The following is a 20,769-nucleotide window of genomic DNA, read 5'->3' as shown; positions in this document are numbered from 1 at the left end:
AAGCAGTCTTAACAAGGGCAGGGGCAGAGGGGACGCCACAGCAAGGAGCCACCCCATGGGGCTCCAAGTCTTTCAGGGTCTCTGTGTTCAGTGAATTGGGGGAGCCCCAAGGAGGAGACAGTAGTCTCTGGACCTCACTTGGAAGAAGACTTGAGGGAGAAAATGAGGGCCAAGGAGGGAGTAAGGGCCCCAGAGCCACACAGTCCAGCAAGAGCAGATGAACCCAACCTGGTAAGGGTGGACTGCTCACAGTGGCCTTCTGGAGGACTGGAGCTGGCAAGGTGAACTACCATTACCAAGTGGGAGGATTGCAGGATTTGGGGAAGGCTGAAGAGAGGTGAGGGAGCAAGTCACTTCTCCTGTCTGAACCCCAGCCTCATCTTCTGTAAAACGGGACTACCACCTTACCACCTCCTTTATAGGGCTGCTACGGTGATGCAATGAAACAATATGGGTGGGTCTTGCAGCAATGATGCCTGCATGGAGAAAGCACTCTGCCTATGTTTGTTTCCTTTTCCTCCTCCCATGCCCATTTGTTTCCACTTTTTCAGGTTGGTCTGGGGAAAACTTCACATTGCCCCCAAAGGACCTGGTTGTTGGGGATTTTGCAATGACTATGGCAGGGTGCCAGGTGCTCTGAGTGGTGAAAGGGAAGGTCAGGGCACTGCTGGTTCAGGGATTGTGGTTGGATGGGGCCAGGTCAGGATGGGGTTGGAGGGGGCTGCAGACTAGAGCTGGACTGGGGACTATGGTCTGGATGAGGGGCTGGAGATGTTAGGGATAGGAAGCTACACGTCTATGGCCATAAGGCGTGGGGGGCACTGAAAGCCCAAGGCTCAGACAACCTGCAGGACAGTTCTGGTCATTGTCTTTTCCAGCCTTAAGACCAGAGATGGCCTCACTTTCAAAAGAGCATCCTTTTATTCTCACCCCTCCCTTTTGTTTTATTTTTTCAAATAACGAGTTAGTTCACCCTGTGCTGGAGCCAAGGGGGGAGTTTAATGAAAATCAATACAGAAATTAAAGATGAGGGGAGAGCGGGGAGGAGGGCTCAATTTCAAGTCCAAGAAGAAAATCACCAAGGGCAAGAGCTGGAAAAACTGCTGCCTGTCTCCATGCAGCTCCCTCACGCCCCACCCTCATTTCCTGGGGCAGCTTCTTGGCATCAATAGGCCCTGACAGCTGAGGTGCTGGGCTGAATGAGAGATGAAGACAGAGAGGCCTAGACTGAGCTCTTGAAGTCCCAGAGGCCCTGGGCAGGAGGGAGTGGGCTGCAAGGGGGGGTGGTGCGGAGGCTCTGTGGCCCCAGCCGCTGTTTTACAAGAGTCTCTCTCCACTCTCTGCTCCCTGTATGATTGCAGATGGTCAGAAACAGCTATTTTTTGCAAAAAATGAATAAAAAATGCAAGCAAGCAAAACACCCTCACTTTAATCAGTTTTTCTCACCATGATGCCCATTTGCTTTTCACAGTCATTTTGTAAGGAGGGCAGGGAGAGATGGTCACCTCCATCTTATTTACAGAAGAGCAAATTGAAGCTGGAAAGGATAGAGATACTGGGAGGGACAGAGGCTAGACTGAGAACCCTGCGTTTTCGCTCCTAATCCTAAGTGCGCCCCCTGGTCCCATTAGGTGAATGATGTCACAGTGTGCAGAACCCAAGGCAAAGCTACTATCTTGCTAGAGTTGGTTCTAATATATAAGCCAGGCTGGATAGAGACAGAGGGGCTGTGAATGCAAGGCAAAAAAATCTGCTTAATTTGTCTTGCAATCCTGTCTTTACCTCGGAGTAGCTTTTAGAGAGAGGGAGAAAGAGAATGCCTCTGAATGAAGGTTGCAGGTGCCTCTTCACCCCTCTTTGGCACTCAACCTATCTAGGATTATCAGCTTCCTCCACTCCTCACCCCCAAACACTAGCCTTCAACTCCCATGGGAATGGGCTAAGGCTTTGCAGAGAGCCCCAGGGTCCCAGGTTAGCTGTCTGTGCTGTGACTCTGGCTGACAGGCAGAAAGGAATTGGGGCTGGCACTGTCACTGCCACTCTTCCCAGCCTTGCAAGGGGGCAGGGCCCATGACCGAGCCTTCCCAGAGGGATTGTGGCTTGTTCACTTTCGACATGCCAAAGCTCCTGTCTGTCTGGCTTGATGGCTGGGATGGGGGCATGTAAGGAGGCCAGGATGCAAAGAGGCAGGAACTAAATCAGCCACACTGACCCACCGGCCCTCTTCCCTTCTAACAAAGATCTAGGCTGAGATTATGGGCCAGTACTTTTCAGACTGAAGGAAGGCCTTGCTGGCTCGGGGACTGCGCCTTTCCTGCCAGGTCCAACCTGAGTTTGGAGAAGGGATGGGGCTGCCAGGCAGTTCAGATGCCTAAGTGCAACAGTGGGTTTGCAGGAGCAGGCTCCGTCCGCGGAGGCTCGGTGGGACCCCATGTGCTGTGCAACAGCGACCCCTGGTGGATAAGAATACCAGTGGCAGCTCCATCAGGCTGCCTGGGGTAGGCTTCTTCTGGGGCTGTTGAGGCTGCTGGTCTCTGGGCTCCAGGACCAACAATCAAGGCCAGTGTGTGGGGCGGAGTGAGTGGGGTAGTAGGGGAGGTTTACAAATTCAATTTTTTTCCTATATGGACACCCAATTGAGGCAGCACCGTTTATTGAAAAGACTATACTTTTCACACTGAATTGAAGTCATACCTTTTTCTTTTTTTAAAAAAAATAGTGATATATGCATGAGTCCGTTTCTGGATTTTTTTTCTGTTCCATTAGCCCTTTTGTTCGTCTTGTGCCAATAGAGCACTGGGCCTCTATAGTCTAATACATTTTTCTATTTGGTAACATAAGTTTGCCAACTTTGTTCTTCTTTAAGATTATCTAGGTAATTATTAATTTCTTTGCAGTTTTATATACACTTTAGAATCATCTTGTCAATGTCCACAAAAATACCTGCTGAAATGTTGATTGAGATTTTTTAAAATTTAAATTTTTGGAAATGGACATCCTTGTTTTTTGTTTTTTTGTTTTTTGGAGACGGAGTCTCACTCTGTCACCCAGGCTGGAGTGCGGTGGCATGATTCTGGCTCACTGCAACCTCTGCCTCCCGGGTTCATGCGATTCTCCTGCCTCAGCCTCCCAAGTAGCTAGGATTACAGGTGTGTGCCACCATGCCCAGCTAATTTTGTATTTTTAGTAGAGATGGGATTTCACCGTATTAGCTAGACTGATCTTGAACTCCTGACCTCATGTAATCCGCCCACCTCAGCCTCCTTGACCTCAGGTGATCCGCCCACCACAGCCTCCCAAAGTACTGGAATTACAGGCATGAGTCACTGTGCCCCACCAGAAATGGACATCTTAAACAATAGATGTCCTAGTAGAGTATCCTAATCAATGAACAAAGTACATATCTCTACTTCATACAAACTGTCTTTAATTTCTCTCAGCAATGTTTTGAGTTTTTAGTGCTGGCATCTTGCACATCTTTTTTAGATTTATTTCTAGTTATGATCTCATGCAAATGTAAACGGTGTTTTTTAATTTTTATTTTCTGTTGTTGCTAATACATAAAAAATACAAATTTGATATTGTATCCAGTAATATTACTTGCTATATTTACTTACTGTTTTTAATAATGTATAGATTCATTAGGGTTTTCTATGTACACAATTATGTCATCTGTAAATAATGACAGTTTTGCTTCTCCTTTTTCAATCCTTCTATTCTTGCATTTCTTGTCTGATTGCATTGGGCAGTATGGTTTTAAATGAGAGCAGTGATAATGGATATCTTTATCTTGTTACTGATTTCAGGTAAAAAGCTGTCAATATTTAATTTATTATTTTATTATTAAGTATGATACCGTTATTATTTTAAGGATTAAAAATGAGGCTCATAGAAGGTGGATAACTTGCTCATTTCACCAAGTCAGCAAGGAGCCCAGGCTTTTCTTGCTCTGAAGGTTGTGCAACTTCCTGGTATTACAGATATCTCTGAAACAGTGCTGGTCGACTCAGGATGTCCATGAGAGTTACTTGAGGAGTTTTACAAACTAATGATACCCCCAGCACTTTAGGAGGTCGAGGCAGGCAGATCACTGCACTCCAACCTGGGCGACAGAGTGAGACCTTGTCTCAAAAAAACAAAAACAAAAATAAAAGCTTAATGATACCAAGACTGTACCACAGACCAATTAAATTCAAATTTCTGGTGGTAAAGTCTGGGTATATGTGTCTTTAAAACTGTCCTAGATGATTCTAATGATCTAAGAACCAGGCTGAGGACCACCGATCTAGAAGCAGATTGGGTACAATTCAGATCCCAGCTGCGCCCAGTAGTGCTTTGCTGAAAACTTGGTATGTTCTTATCAGCACATGCCTAGTAACCCTAGCCCAAAGAGAAATCCACCCCCAAAGCACCTTCAGAGCATCTGTTTGAAAATCAGCTATAGGGAAAATCATCTGCTTAATAGGGAAATTATTTACTCTATATACTCTTAAGTTATTCAATCCATAATTGCTTTCCACCTTAATAACTCATCCCTGCTTTCTCTGCCTATATATCTCTTTCTCTCTCTACGTCACTGACTTGCCTGCCAAACTGGTTGTATAATCCCTTTCATTCATTGTTCCATTCCATATTACACATTAATATTTGTGTTTTTCCATTTAGCTTTTAACTAAAGATTCTTGTTTGACATAGCAAAAGAAGTTGAGTGCTGGGATATATTAGTTTGGAGGAGGATAATATTATCATCCTGAAGACCTATTTTAGCTTCGGTAGCTTTCTATGGAGCTCTCAGCTCTACCACCACTCTGTAAAACAAACACCTCATTGTATAAAGGGTGTCTTTAATTAATCCCTTAGACTGTTACAGACGTCATCCTGAACTTTGTCCCTATCTGGTATACAGTCCACATTAGCATTCTGCCTCTGACCCATGGGTTTATTTATTCCATGAAATGCTTTGCCCTTTCCCTTGGGCTGTCTCTTATCTTTGCTTCCTTGGACATGACCCTTGCTCCCCTTTCTGATTATAACTGAATTTGCCCTCTAACTATACCCTGGACAAACAGGTCCATCCTGCCTAGACCAATGAGCAGGATTCCAGTCACTTTGTGATTCCCACTCATCTTGTATCTTCCTGCAGTCTTTAGGTGTCTGGAAGGACAGAAAGAAACAGAAAATTTGGATGTCTCTAGGTCACTCTCCTGCTCCTATGGCTGAGTTTTCAGTGCATTCCCATGATTCTGTTTAATTGTTACAATCCAGCAACCAACTGTACCTCCTTTTCCTTAAAATTAGACACATAAAGCAAAAAGAAAAACCTCCCTAAAAATCAAAACTAAGAAAAGCAGACTAGCACCAGTGTTATATAATGGGCCTTTGTATATTAGCCTGTGTCCTTTAGATATTTGCCTAAAAACCACCACTGGTGCTTTTCCAATAATCAGTAGGAGAATATTGCCCATAAACTGGATATGATGCTTACTGTACACTTTGGGTTCTTTAACTGCAAGGGTTCTGCTATGGTTTGATTGTGTCCCCCAAGGTTTATATGCTGGAAACAACTCTGTTTCCAACCCAGTACAACTCTGTTGAGAGCTGGGACCTTTAAGAGGTGATTAAGTCATGAGGGCTCTGTGCCCGTGAATAGATTAATGCTGTTATTTTGGGAGTGGGTTAGATATCTTGGGCGTGGGCTCTTGATAAAAAGAGGAGTTCAGTTTTATGGCCCCCAATCCTTTTATGCAAGATCTCTTGCCCTTCTACCTTCCACTACAGAATGACACAGCAAGTGGGCTCCTGAAACTTGGACTTCACAGCCTCTAGAACTGTAAGAAGTCAGTCTCAGGTGTATTTCATTATAGCAGCATAAAATAGACTAAGACAATTTCCATGCTCTTCCTCCCACTCCCTGGGAAGAATCTCAGCATTTGCCAGCCCCTTCTGTATCCAGACTCCAGGTGCATCAGCTCTGCTGCCCAGATGATGACCAGGCCAGGCCATCCTCATCACCACTTGCATGCCCGCCCATGAGGAAAGTCTGGCTTCAGGCCCAGGCCCATTCCATTCCATGTAAAAGCTAATTATCTATAAGTGCTTCCAGCAGCAATTTCTTTAGGGATGTGAAAGTGCTTTGATTAGATTGTTCTCTTGGCATCATTAAGTTTACAACAAGGGATGGGAAGTGGGTGATTTGGGGATGGAGACTTTCCTAAAGTGGAACTTGTGTTTGGGGCTGCTGGCCTCAGGGTGGGCTACTTCTGGGCCCATCATGGGAACTAACCTGGCCCTTTCACCAGCTTCTCCTCTTCTCCCCAGAGGCCCCAATGAGGGAGGCATGGGACAATGAGTGAGGAGGCCAGAATTGGAGTCCTGGCCCTGGCATTAACTTGCCATGTGGCCTGGGTAGTCTCGTCTCCTCCCTGGGCCTCCATTTCCTCATCATTCAGCCCATACTTCATCAGTAAACTGCTGTGTGTTAGGCTTCAGCTGGATGCTGAGAACCTAGAGAGAATTTGGTATAGGAGCTGCCCTGAGGGCTCAAATCTACTTGGGGAATATGCATGTAACTGGATGAGACCATCTAACTTGATAGGTGTTCTAGCTGAGGTCAGACCACAGTGATGTGGCAATGGGGAGAACAGAGATGACCTCTTCTGGGTGAGGCAGGTGCATGCATGTTCACAGAAGAAGTGACATTTGACCAGATCTGAGAGGGGAGCAAGGAGGGAAAACAGGGAAAATGACCGCTTCAGCTTTAAGTGAATTGGGTTTGAGGTGCTGTGGAATATCCAGGCAAATTATGTTTAGAATTAAATATAAAATGATAAGATAGCAGTTTGGAATGTAGATGTGGGTCTCAGAAAAGAGGGCTAGGTTTGGGGGTCATTGTAGGGAGTCACTGAGGCAACTTGTGTTTGGGGGCCTTTGTCTGATATGGAGTAAACAGGTCTGGCTGCAAAACCTGTTATATGCCAGTTGAGATGAATGCAAAGGAGGAGAGGCCAACAGAGCAAATGGTAAAAAGTGGTGAGCTAGGGAGGAGCCCAAAATGTGGCATCATAAAGTCTCAGCAGGAGATCAGGGCAAGATGGAGAGAACTGAATTCTCAGGAGCAGTAGAGGTTACAGAGAGGCCAAGTGAGAGAGGAACTAAGAGATTGAGATTTGCATCAGACAATTTCTCAAATCCTTTGTAAGCATATGATTTCTCTCTCCCCTCTCTCACTTTCTCTCTGTCTCACTCTCCATTTTCTTGTTGCTGTGTGTCTTTGCTTCTTCATCTCTATCTTTATTTCTGCTTCATCTCTGTGTCACTGTCCAGGTCAGCACCTATCACAATGTAGGTGCTCAGGAAATGTTTATTGAACTATAGAAATGCAGGGATAGTACTGACTTTCTCTTTATTCCCTTCTGAGGAGTTGCAATTGTTCATTGCATTGTTCCTAGTCAGTAATCCAAACAGAAATCACTCCCATTTTAAAAGTCCTGGTTCTGTGCTGCATGACTGAAGGATGTCTAAACAAGTGGTTAAACTTTGGGCCCCAATCCAAAGAGCTGACGTTCTTGCTGTGGTCTCAGTCCCAAAAGAGTGTGCAGAAAGGAGTTCTGGAGAGAAGCCCTGTCAGGAGGCTGGAACAGGCAGAAGTGGGGTGAACCTAGGATTCAGGGCCCCAAGTCAAGGAGCCATCAGGTGGGGAGGGGAGGGAATGATGGTGCCACCATGTGGCAGGCACTATACATGCATTCTCTCATTTAATAATTCCAATGGTCCTCTGAAGTTGTTACTTTTAGCCACATTTTATAAGGAGAAAAAAACCTGTGAGATTGATATTATTCCTGTTTTACAGATAAAAGCTCAAAGTAGGTGTATTAGTCTGTTCTCACATTGCTGTAAGGACATACCCAAGACTGGGTAATTTATAACGGAAAGAGGCTTAATTGACTCTCAGTTCCACAGGACTGGGGAGGTCTCAGGAAAGTTACAATCATGGTGGAAGGGGAAACAAATACATCCTTCTTCATATGGCAGCAGCAAGGAGAAGTGCAGAGCAAAGCAGGGGGTGGTGAGGGGAAGCCCCTTATAAAATCATCAGATCTCGTGAGAACTCACTCACTATCACAAGAACAGCATGACTCAATTTCCTCCCACCAGGTCCCTCTCATGACATGTGGGGATTATGGGAACTACAGTTCAAGGTGAGATCTGGGTGGAGACACAGCCAAACTATATCAGTAGGTAAGAAAATTGTTCAGCTAGTAAAGGATAGAGGCAGGATTCAGACTTGGGTAGGCCTAACTCTAATGTCTGTGCATGTTCTGATGCTACAGGGATTGCCTCAGGTGCTGGGAAGCCCAGAACCCAGTGGTGTGGGGCGCTTGAGTGGACTCCTACTATGGTGAGCTGGGCTGTGCAAGAGCTGCTGAGATGGTAATGAATATGAAGATCAACTTGCTGGCAGCAGACCAAGTGGCCGGTCAGCTGCATCCGAACCAAACGCTATTAAAATTTGGCCCCTATGAAAAGACAGTAAACAGGCAATTCATAGTAGAGGAGATCCAACTTGCAAAAAACAAAAGCCAAAACAAACCAAATCAAAGCAAAATAATGATATTAAAAGTCTTTCCACCTCATTAGTAAGTGGAGACATGCAGGTTAAAATACAATTTTTATAGCCATAAAATGGAAAAAATTTTAAAATCTGCCAATAGCAAGTATTGGCAAGAATCTGGTGTAAGTGTGATTACGTATTACTGGTGGGAATAAAAATTACTACTATCATGTTGCAAAACACTTTGGCAATACCAATAAAAGCTAAAGATGTAGAAACACTATGCCCTAGGAATTCCACTCCTAGATTGGGATCTCTGAAGAAACTGGCACATGTTCACCAGAAGACATTTAGAAGAATATTTATAGCAGCACTGTCCATTACAGCAAAAACTGGGAAGCCACTCAGACACCCATCGACGGGAGAATGCATAAATGAATTGAAATTGATTTATATAATGAAATACCATACAACAGTGAGAATAAATTGATCATAGCTACATGCAACAAAAAAAAAGAGGTTTCATAAACAAATACTGACTGGAGAGAAAAGTAAATTGCTATATTCAACATACCATTTATGTCAAGTACAAATCTTATAAAACTAACAGTGGATACATGCAATAAACCTCTGAGGAAAACAAGGGAATAATATGCATAAAACTCAGAGTAATGGTCCATCCAGCAGGAGAAATCAGAGGTATGACACCATGAAAGGTATGCAGGGGACTTCTTGATTTTATTTCTAAGACTAGAATTTCTGGATATTAGGCATATACATCTACACCTACAGGTGTTCATTTTATTATTTGTTAAAACTTATTCTCTCTCTCTCTCTCTATATATATATAAAATATGTACATATATATATATTTCCCTTTCAAAGGGATAATTAATGTTACCAAAAGAGATCTGAAGTGTATAAAACAAATTAAAAGGGAAGCAAGACAATGGGCAATTGGCAATTGTATAGACAACTCCATAGATCCTCTGGAAACCAAAGGACAGTGAAGGAATTGGGATCTACATCAGGACGGGGTCACTTTCCTGGGGTCAATAATCGATTTAAGTTCTCATGTTGGCTGTTTCTCCAATGGTATCTTTTCCTATAATTGCCTTTACTTACAATAGCTCCTCCATCTACAATGCCATTCCTTTAGCTTTACTTGTCTAAAGTGTGTCCTTAAGTATTAGGTCGAATTTTACTTTATTGTATTTATTTCCCGCTTACTAAAGGCCTACTACATGCCAGACCTGGAGCAGCCAGGAGTTAACAAGTTGTGGTCCCCAGGCTTGCAGAGATGGCAGGGGAACAGGGGAGGAGACAGACAAAGGAGCAGAGAATCACACAGTATTAGTGCTCTTCCGAATTGCTGGCACATAAAAGTCAGCTGTGGAGCTGTTAAAAAGCAGATTCTCAAGCCTCCCTGGCGATTCTGGTGGGGTAGGTCTGGGTGGGGTACAGGAACTTGCTCTTAGGAAACTCTCACTGAATTTGATGCAGCTGGTCCACAGACCTCACTTGGAGAAACAGGGCCTGTTGGTGTGATAAATGTGACAATGATAGCAAAGGTACTTGGGCATGGGAGCCCCAAAGTGGGCCATGTCTCCCACCTGAGGCATGGACATTAAGTCAGGGTAACCTCCAGGAGGCCCCTCTGTAGAGCATCTTCATTTGTAATTTGTAGGTGTGAATCACCTTCCCCACTGCAGTGGACACTGTTCCCAGCACAAGGCTTGGCATGCAGTATATGTCAGGGATGTTTTATTCAGTGGGGTTTCAGAGCAGCAGTCTGGACTAGGGAGCAGGCCTGGCAGCCAGGCCTTGGGTGGCAGCAGACCCTGGGGACCATCAACTCCTTGGCCTCTCCGGTATGTTCAGATTGGCCTATCTCCAAGCATGTGTTGGGGATTAGCGCAAGTTACTGGTTTGGGTCCGACTGGTATTCACATCTGAGCTGGGAACCAGGATAGCATCTGCAACCACGTTGACATTAAGGAGACGGGATTGTTAGAGACATTTCTCCACTAATGATCCTATAACTTCTTAGCAACGAGCTTGATCTGTGCTGGAAGGATGAAAGGGATGAAGGCCAGATGGAGTAAGAGGTTTCTTATGATGGCAATAGGGCTGCTTCCTGCTTCTAGCCCCTGCTTCCCTTCCCTTTTCTAGGCCCAAACAACGCACCTCTCTGAAGGCCTGTTAGTTAAACACCTGGCATGAGTCCAGTTCTGCCAGGGACCACATGGCTGCTGTTTGTTCCCTTTTATTAAGCACATCCAGGTGAGTTTTATTGCGGACAGTTCCCTGGGCTCCTGTTTCCACATTTATCTCCTCTGAGTCTGAGATTGCCAAAGGCTTTTACAGCTAATGGACCTTACAGCTCCCAAGAGCCATTTAAGGGAGGCACAGAACTCAGTGGTGGTAATTAGTCAAACGAAATGCAGACCTCTGGAGGCCCACAGGAGCTGAGTGGCAGGAAGACATAGGGACAGAAGCCTCAGGTCTGTGGCAGGTATAGGGAATGAGCACGGGCTGCTCCTCACCCCACCTCTCCTGTTCTTCCCCTGCCTCATCCCTACCTCCCATTCCCAACCTGAGAAGGACTTGGTGCTTGGTGGCAGGGTCCCCAGGCAGGCTGGTGCCCAGGGCATTTGAGGGGCTGCAGTAGCACTGCAGAGCTAATCTTGACAAGCTCCTGCCCTCTTTTTCTCCAGCAAGTTTTGTGTACTGACCCTGATGGAGGCTGAGGTCTGAGCTCAGATACCACTTCTTAGGAGGCAGCATAATATCCTGTTCAAAACCTGGGTTTTGACACCAGGACCATTTGAGTTTGAATGCCCAACCAGCTGCTTTTAAAGTTCTTGATTTGGGGCAAGTCAATGAACCTTTCTGGGCCTCAGCTTTCTCGTCTGTAAAATGGGGATAATAATACTGAGCTCAGAGGGTTATTGTAAGGAATAGATTGTATAATAACATGTGCACTCTATAGAATGGTGCCTGGCACACTGTAAGCACATGCTCAGCAGAAGCTGTTATCATACCAAAAGCAGGTCTGATCCAGGCAGAGCTTGGAAACATGTTCTTATCTGGCACTAATGTCCCACCAGTTTCAGGTTTGCTCCTTACTGGTTGGGCACAGAAAGCAAGGCCTCCAGGGAAGCAGCCCCATTTCTATCAGGGAGGATGGTGGAGGACAAGATGGGGAAGGAAATACTAAGCTCATCCTGTTGCTAAATATGAGGAAGAAACCAACATTTCTTGAGCATCTCTTCTAGATCAGGCATTGCCTGCTTTATCTCTTCAATCCCACAACACCCTGTTGAAGGGTGATGAAACAGAATCTCAGAGAGGCTAAGTGACTAACGCCAAGTCACATAGCAAGGAAGAGGGGTCCAGGATTAGAGGGACCCCTCAGGGATGTGAGATTTCTAAGTGACTATTCTTTTATGACAATTTGCTGTGGTTGATGACCAGGGTCCTGCCTCTGGACACTTGACTTGCTGTCTGCTCTCTAGGAGGCCCATGGAAGGTTACTGATCTCCGCTGGACTCAAAGGAGAGGCCTCCAGGTGCCAGAATTTGAGTCATTCTGAGGGCCTTTTCACTGGATTGTCCCTGGCTCCACATGGGGTCCTGGGCTGTTCTGGGAAGCCAGAGCTGGCTTCCATGTAGGGGGTGCTGAATCTGTCTCATTAATGTCATGGGCAGTGGTGTTCACCCAGAATGCACAGGGGAGCTCCCTCTCTCCATCTGCAGGTGGATGGCGTTCTGTGCTTGGCCGACATCCTGACTGACGACAGCCACTCAGAGGCCACACGGGCTGAGGCTGCGGCTGTGGTGGCCCAGGTCACCTCCCCACACCTGCCCGTCACCCAGCACCTCAGTAGCTTCATGGAGAGCATGGAGGAGATCGTGACAGCCCTCATCAGTGAGTCACCCTGGGCAGTGGGACCACTAGGAAATGGGCCTTGGCACAGTTGTCTTCAGGAATAGCCAGGAAGGCCTTCCCATCTGCCACTCATTGCACCCCAAATATCTCCTGCATAGATGATCACATTTGCTGAAATCCCACCATTAATGGATCTGAATTAGGCTTTGATGAGCTCTGTTGTCAAGAGTTTCCTATTAAAATGTGTGTGGCCCTCTGAGAAGCAACCTGAATTATTGTCAGTTTGGGATTCAATGGCCTTTCAGAAGGGAGTCCAGGACAAGCCCTAGAAAGGAGTGGTGCCTCAAATTTTGAGGTTCAGATACTCAGATTGAGAGACTCTGATAGGCATTTTTCCTAAAGTCTCAGTCCTTGTACCCAGTGACTATGAGAGTAATGCCTGGGGAAAATGGTTTCTCAGAGAGCACCAGCCCACCACAACCTGCTGCCTGAAAATCCCACCATTGGTCTCACATCATGGGGCCTTGAAAGCATTGACTCCTCTAGGTTCCCCTATTCAAACGTATGTATCCCTGGCAGGAGAATCATAGATCCGTATCTGAAATATGCTCTTTTCTTAGTTTTCCTTTGCTAAATTATAGAAACTGAAAGGGCCAGTCTGGATAACAATCCCCAGGGAATTTTTTGTGACCCACCTCTTTCTTTTAAAAGTGCTAGTGCGAGTAGTGATCTGTGTTTCTATTTCTCTGTCACTCTCTTTATATCTATATCTAATTGAAATGAAATGAAAGTTAATTTCATCAGAAAGTTTAGGATTAGCTCTTGGAGTGACCATGTCAGGGCTGGAAATATCTGAAATAGCACGAACTTAGGGGCAACGTAGAACATTGGGCTAGGAGTCAGAACCCTGGGTTTGGACTCAGGCTTTTTACTTATCCATTCAAGTGGCTATGTGCAGCAAGCCTGTGGCGGTGCTGTGTGAGATCCCGCCACTCACTTCTTACCATGTCACATTGTAAAACCCACTTCACAGTTTTCCTAATATAAACAAGACATTGCAACTAGTTTCTCTCAAGGGTCCTTCTAACTCCAGAATTTGGAGATCTGCAAGTACTTCGCACATAGGAGACATCAGTTAAGTTGACTTTATGGCTGATTCTAGTCATGGGGGCAGTGGTACTCACAGGTCAGGCTGGGAGGATCAATTTGCCAATGTCCACATTTATTCAAAATTGAGAAAACATAGAAGCCCATTGTTGAAAGTCTTGGCTCGGGGGAGCGCAAGAGACCCTACAGTTTCAAGCATACTCTCTGGGTGAAGAAATCTAAGCCTAGAGGGGTTAAGTTACTTTCTCAAGGCCACACAACAGCATTAGGACTCACTTATGCCAGGAGTCTCATATTCAACATCCACCAGAGCCTGGTAAGAAACGTAAATGAGTTGAAGAGAGCCAGGTGGAAGAATAAAGGTGTTTGAGTCCTGTGTCAAATTGAAAAGTCCATGCACTGTCTAAAGGGGTGGTCACTGGTAAGTTTCAGTTGATTGTTACCATGTAGGAAAGGCATAGACTTTTAAAGATAAGACAAAAATTGTAAACTTCATAGAAAATTTCTCAATTTATAAACATTATCAAATAAATGAAAGTACATATATTCAAAGTGACCTTTCACTATTGTCATATATTCATTCCTGCTTCACTGCCCAGGCTGGGTTTCTCCCTGGAGCCAAGGAATCTTCCTATTTATTTCATCCTGATGAAGACGCATTGTATAGTCCACTCTGAGATTCAGCAGATATCTTCTGGGCAGGAAGCCAGAGCTCTGTTCTTTGGTGGGAAATAGCCCTCCAACTTCTTGCCATTCCCTGGAAACATTTATAAATGAGTCACTGGAATCCTCAATTTAATCTTCCTAACACATCCCAGGTGACTCAGACTGTAGTTCAAATAAATGTGCAGCAAAATTAAAAGGCACTTAGTTGGTTGTGTTAATAATTGCTGTGTCAGCAGCAATAGCAACTGAATGAGAATGAGGGGGAGTGTTAGGACCTAGAAGGAATCTTACAGCAAAGTGGGCCGATGAGCTCTGTAGACTCACCCAAAACCTTGGATGTAGGGAGGTGGCCTGGAAGGGGCTGGGGACTCCAGTGATTTCCCCAAAATCAGAGGATAGGGCAATCATTGGATAAAGGGAATCAGAGTTCTTAATACCTTGGCTAATCTGTTGTTCCAGTCCTGGGTGGTTGGATCAAGAGTTTGAATTATCTAATGGTCAAACCTGGGCTGTGGGGAGCAACATTGCCCAGAGGGAGGCATTACCTTCCTGATAGAACCGAAACGCATGTCTGTGGAAGCATTGCTGGGAATGAGTCAAAGAGGCTGAGAGACCAGATGCAACTTGGGGTGTAGAAAGAATGGGGACTTCGGAGTCAGGCAGACCTGGATTTGATTCTAACCTCAAAGAGTTACTTACTGGCCATAAGACCAGGGGCAAATCACTTAACATTTCAATCCTCAATTTCTTTATGTATAAAATAGTGATAAAAATGGGATTGTTGTAAGGATTAAATGATGTAATGAAGTAAAAAATATGTACAGCAGTGAGTAACACTCAATAAATGGTAGCTGCTGCTACTACTAGCTTCTCTAAGATTCAGCTAGTTGTAAATGTGGACAATCATTTTCTAATTTGAGGGTATTCAGAATTTAATGGCGCAGTGCAAGGCCCACTGCAGGTGTTAGACTAATGTTATCGGTAGAAAAAGGGTTTTACTACTAAAACTAAAAGGTAGGGATCATAATGTGCATTCACAGGTGGGTGCCAAGAGGTGGCAGTTGCATCAGAACCTGGAAGTATAGACTGTCTGGAGGCAAGAACTAGGGACCAGGATAGAAGATAGCTCAATTTTGTCTCCCGAACTTTCTTTCTCTCCTGGGACTCTTTTCCTGAAGTATGGCCTTGGCTCCTGTGGTTTTGTAGAGGTGTTATCAGTAGGAGAGGGACTGGACTGGAGAAGTACCTTGATTGATAGTCAAGTTGGAGCTGAGGGCCAGACATCAGGTCCACTGAAATGGGGGAAGCACCATGGATAGAGCCCATCTATGCCTCCTCCTTTGGTGGGCGTCCATTCCAGGTTCTGTGGAGCCCATGGGGGATGTGTCAGGTGGTGGAAGGATGAGGTCACTCTGCTCCTTAAAGGCCCTTAGTACAATTACAGATGGTAAATGGGGGAATTTGGTAGGGCTAAGCTAGGACCACCAGGATTAGAGATAAAGAGCCTGACATTCAGAAACTTGGTATAAGACTTTCTTGCTGCCAGATGACCCTTATCCTGGGACTGAAAGAAAGCACCGAAGCTCTGTTGATGGCAGCTGGAGGGGTATAGTCTCTCTCTTTCACCTTTAGTCTCTTCCTTAAGGCAAGCTTAGCAGCAGGCTAGTGTGCATTACTGGAGACACAAATGGACTGGGAGCTCCTTCCCGACTCACAGGCTTTATATCTCTTTTTCCTTTGGTCTAGAATATTCTGTTTCCCCAAGTATTTTTATGACTGGCCCATTTCTTCCCTTAAGGTCTCAGCTGTAAAGTCACATTCTTAGGGACACCTTTTGTTGCACACCTCAGCAGACCGCTAGTTATTCTCTCTTAGCACTTGTTTATTTTCTCCCTCGTGTTTATCAGACTTTGTAATTATGTATAGTAATTTTTTTAAAGTTTATTTTCTCTTGCCCACTAGTAGAGTGTGAGCTCAACAAGGGCAAGGACCTGACCTGTTTTGTTCACTATGCCATCCCAAGACCCCAGTGGTGCCTGCCTGACACATAGTTTTCATTCAATAAATACTTATTGGATGAAGGATTGAGTAGAGTTACATACCAGGTTTCAAATCCCATTTGCCACCTGTGTAGACAGATACTGTTCCCTCTTAGTAGCCACTTTCCTCATCTGTAAAATGGCTATTATAACACCTGCTCAAAAGATCTCCCAGAGCTACTGTGGGAACCAAATGAGACAACTGATATGAAAACACTTGGCACAGAAGTTATTTTCTTTCTCATTGCCATCCAGAACTGTGCCAAGAGGCCTCATCAGGGGAAGTCTTCCTGCTGGCCTCTGCGGCCCTTGCCAACATCACGTTCTTTGATACAATGGCCTGCGAGATGCTCCTGCAGCTGAACGCCATCCGTGTCCTCCTGGAAGCCTGCAGTGACAAGCAGAGAGTGGACACGCCTTACACTCGGGACCAGGTAAGATGCCCAGAAGGCACTGAGCCCAGGGCCCATGGCCATGGATACAGAGGTTAGGAGGCCAGCGCTTAGTTTCTGAGGCAGGGGAGAGAGCATGGGGGTACTGTTAGTTTTGCATGCTATAGGAAGGTAAATATTCTCCACATTTCTCATTGACTTTGAAGCCTCTTATGAGACCTCCTACCCCCTTTACCCATCCCATTATGAGTTTTACATGCTGCAGGAAGGTAAAGGAATATGTTTTCCATGTCTCTCATTGACCTTGAAGCCTCTCTATGAGATCTCCTACCTGCTTTGTCCATCCCAGCCACTATAGGGCCTTCCTCAATCTCTGTTCAGATTGCCTGTTCTTCGAGACAGAAAGACCCACGGAAGGTGCCTAGACATCCTCTGAAGGTCTGTGTCTGGTCATGTTGGTGACCATCTGACACTGAACCCTATAGTGAACTGCTTCCCTCTTTACCTCCATGAGAAACAGGGGCTTGGAGCAGAACCTTCATTCGGGGCCTCAGCCTCCACATCAGTCATAATTTTCTTTGTATATTTGAGCTCCATGAAAGGTTTTCTTTGGTAGAAAAGGGGTTTTACTACTAAAAGTGTTCGAAGACATAGAATGGGGGTATTTTAAAGGCTCTTTGAACTCTGATGTTCTAGAATTTTATCCCATTTCACCTCTGGCCACACTTGGCCTCCCACATCACCACCAAGCAGTAGGGGTGGTAGATTAGGTGGTCTCTGTAAATTCCTCCCAGTACCTGAGCTCTAAGTTACATGATCCTCTCATCCTCAACTCAGCTTATCCCTGTCTGCATTTTAGCCCCCACAACATCACCTCTTCCAGCCTTATCTCTTAACTGAAGCTGCTTTGGTTTCTGTTCCATGCCAGCAGCTCCAGGAAGGCCTTCCCTGATGGTTTTGGCTCTCTGGAATTGCCTCCTTTTCTTAGAATTCATGCCTCACAATGCAGTGTTGACTTATCTAATAACATTTATTCCTCTTAATTATTTCATGTGATTTTCTTCCTCTGAGGGCATGATCCATGTTCTGTATTTCCCTAGGATTTTTAAAGGCCTCTAGTGTAGAGCTGGTGCCTTTGGTGAAGTTCCCCGAACTTTGTCAGTTATTTCTTATCCTTAGAATCGCCTGTGAAAGGGCAGCTGACCATAGAAGCTCCTGTTCAGAGAGAATTTTCTAGTATCTAAGCATTTGTATATGAGGGTTCTAAAAATACTGTGACACTGGTGATATTTGCCCCATTTTATAGATAAGAATATTTTGGCTCAAGAGGATGTCCCCAAAATTAAATGGTTGGCAGGCAGCTAGCTAGCATTTAAATGAGGATTAAATTTAAATCCTGACTTAGACCTTGATCTTTGACTCTCATCTGCTGTTATCTTTGAAGAAAGGAGGTGGTGCTGCTGTTGAACCACAGACTGAATGTTGGTCCTGCCTGGGCCATTTATCAACTGAGCGACATTCAGCAAGTCAAAGGCTCCTGGTTGTTGGATTTTCACATCTATTAATTGGGACATTAATGTTTACATTGTAGGGTTATTGTGAGGGTGAGTGTAATAAGATATGCAAGGACCTGATATAAGGCTTAGCCCCTACTGAGTTCTTAATAAATGGTGAATATCATTACTTTTTAAACCTGATGCTCCAAAGAAGAGCATGAGTAGTGAATTATCCAAAATCCTCAACTTGGCCCTCCAAACTATGTATGATATGTGTGATTCCAGACTTCCTTTCCAGTCTAATCTTATTACTTCTAAGAGTTGGAGAAGTCCCCATAGAGACAAGGTGTGACAGTAACAGATAGAGTGGTGGTACCCTGGTTGACTATTGGCCTGATTGACTCCTGAGGGAGACATGCCCCATGTCTACCCTTGGTAGTGGGGAGGGAGACAGGAGGGCCCACCCTTTGTGATCTGCCTTACTCATGCTCTTGTTCTCTTCAGATAGATACCTCCAGTTGCTGGGTCTCTCATCTACCTAACATAATTTTAGGTGCCTTCACCTTCAAGTGCCTCTCCTGTGGCAGACTCTAGTCATTTCATACAAGATCCAGTAGTGAGGCAATAAGACAAGGAATTCTGGATTCAGACAACCTGAGTTTGAAGCTTTTTTGCTATTAATAATCATGTCACCTTGGGCAATTCACTCTGAGTCTCACTTTCTTAATTTGTAAAATGGAAACAAATAATACATATTTTACAAAGTTGAAATAAGAATTAAATAAATTAATAAATATAAACTCTTGGTAAAGACGCTGGCACATGGAAGGTATTAAATCAATGGAAGCCACTGTCAATGTTATTACAATTGGCCTTTGAATGTGTGGCACACAGCATTGAATGGGAACCTCCAGAGAGGAGTTCCCTCATCTGTAAAATGGGCATGACTTCTTCCATCTTGGACGTCCTGTGTCTCTATGTGTAGAAGTCCCCTTCTTATCACAAGGAATGACTAGCCCCCTCTTGAAGCCTCACTGAGTCCTATGAAAAGGAGATCAGGGTGGGGAGAGAATGTGGTCATGCTGCCAGCAGATAGTTCTCTCTGTACCTGGAGTCAGCACCTTTTCATGTTACTCCACTGTCTGAGCCAGGCACGTCCTCCACTGTCCTCAGGATGGCTTCACCTTCTGCCCTGGCTCAGAACAACCACTTAGCTAGTGAAAGTGCACCCATTAAAGAAACAAATGGCTCTTTCCTGTGGCAGCGGGAGGATTAAGGTGATCAGAGGGCTCTCTGTAATGAAGACAAAGAAGATGAATTAGGTTTTGAAGTGCTCACCACCCCCTGAAATACTTAGGAGATTAAATGCCCCATGAGGCTTCCGGTAATGAATCTGCCAATGACGCCAATGCTGTGTGGAACCTCTTGGTCTTGGATCTATACGGACCACCTCTGTTTGGACAATGAGAACCCCTCCATCATCCTGGCAAGCCAGGTCCACTTAATTTGTTCAACGGAAGCCTCATTGCGTATGCCTATCCTGTAGCCACCTTTGGGGTGTGGCCGTTGGTGAGGGCAGCCTTGGACATAGGCTCTTCTACCCCCTTTGGCTAATCTACAGGAAGGTGGCATGGGCTGCAGCTGATATGGTCAGCCATTGAAAAGCCTGACAAGCAACCTGGATAGTCCTATGCTTTCATGCCCAGGAGGTATTTTCCAGGAGCCATACTGTCCATGGAATCCAGCAACAGATCTGACAGGGGGAGATAGGAAAGGGGCTACCTCCAAATGTGTTGGTGAACTTCTGCCCTGTCTGTCAAGCAGCGATAATCTAGGATGGAAGAGACCTGATTATCTTGTCTAATATATAATAGAGATTTTTACTGAGCCTGACTTTTTGTGGCCTTCAGGAATTAACTGCTTTCATAAGGGCAGGAGTGCTAGTATATACTTCCCACAATAATACCTCATCTGTTTGGCATTTTAGAATGACTAGATTTTGTAACATTTCTGGGACCTCACTGTGAATACCATTTATCAGGAAATGCCAGTCACTAGGGGTTTCGTTTTTGACTCACATCTCAAAATCTCTCTATAGTTTATAAAGCTCTGTTGTGTACATATGTGACATATTAGAAACAGCACAGGTTTTTAGTTCAGACAGATTTGAGTTCACATTCTGGTTCTGCCGTTTCCCAGCTATGTGATAGTAGACAAATCACTTTACCTCTCTGAGCCACAATTTCCTCATCTGCGTAATGGGAATAATAACATTTGCTCCCTCCCTCATGTCATTATGATGATTAGATGGGATAATGCTCGTAAAGTACTTAGAACCAAAGCGAATACTCAATAATGAATGGGACGGGGTTCTCTAACAGAACCAGAGGCTGGGATAGGTCTGAGACAGGGAATGTAAGCTTTGGAACAGGAAGGTAGGGTCAGGAAATATAGTTAACGTGGTGGCAATTGTATTGGTCTGTTCTCACATTGCTATAAAGAAATGCCTGATGTAATCCCATTACTTTGGGAGGTTGAGGCAGGCAGATTACCTGTGTTCATGAGTTCAAGACCAGCCTGGGCAACATGGCAAAATCCTATCTCTACAAAAAAAAAAAAAAAAAAAA

The 20,769-nt window shown here is 44.9% G+C and overlaps 1 protein-coding gene across 5 annotated transcripts in view; it reads left to right on the top strand.

The window, feature by feature from the left end:
- The window catches only part of INSC (inscuteable homolog (Drosophila)), a 132,994-nt gene that overhangs the window by 95,671 nt on the left and 16,554 nt on the right, over window positions 1-20,769 (top strand). For all 5 annotated transcript variants that reach the window (XM_011999554.1, XM_011999557.1, XM_011999558.1 and 2 more), the window contains 2 exons: window positions 12,310-12,481; window positions 16,510-16,688. In XM_011999554.1, coding sequence (XP_011854944.1) covers window positions 12,310-12,481; window positions 16,510-16,688 — 351 coding nt within the window. The remainder of the gene's footprint in view (window positions 1-12,309; window positions 12,482-16,509; window positions 16,689-20,769) is intronic.

The sequence above is a fragment of the Mandrillus leucophaeus genome, unplaced genomic scaffold, assembly GCF_000951045.1.
Source record: "Mandrillus leucophaeus isolate KB7577 unplaced genomic scaffold, Mleu.le_1.0 Scaffold599, whole genome shotgun sequence".
Taxonomy (NCBI): Eukaryota; Metazoa; Chordata; class Mammalia; order Primates; family Cercopithecidae; genus Mandrillus; species Mandrillus leucophaeus.
The sequence above is the reverse complement of the archived record's forward strand: the minus strand, read 5'-3'. Positions and strand labels throughout refer to the sequence as shown.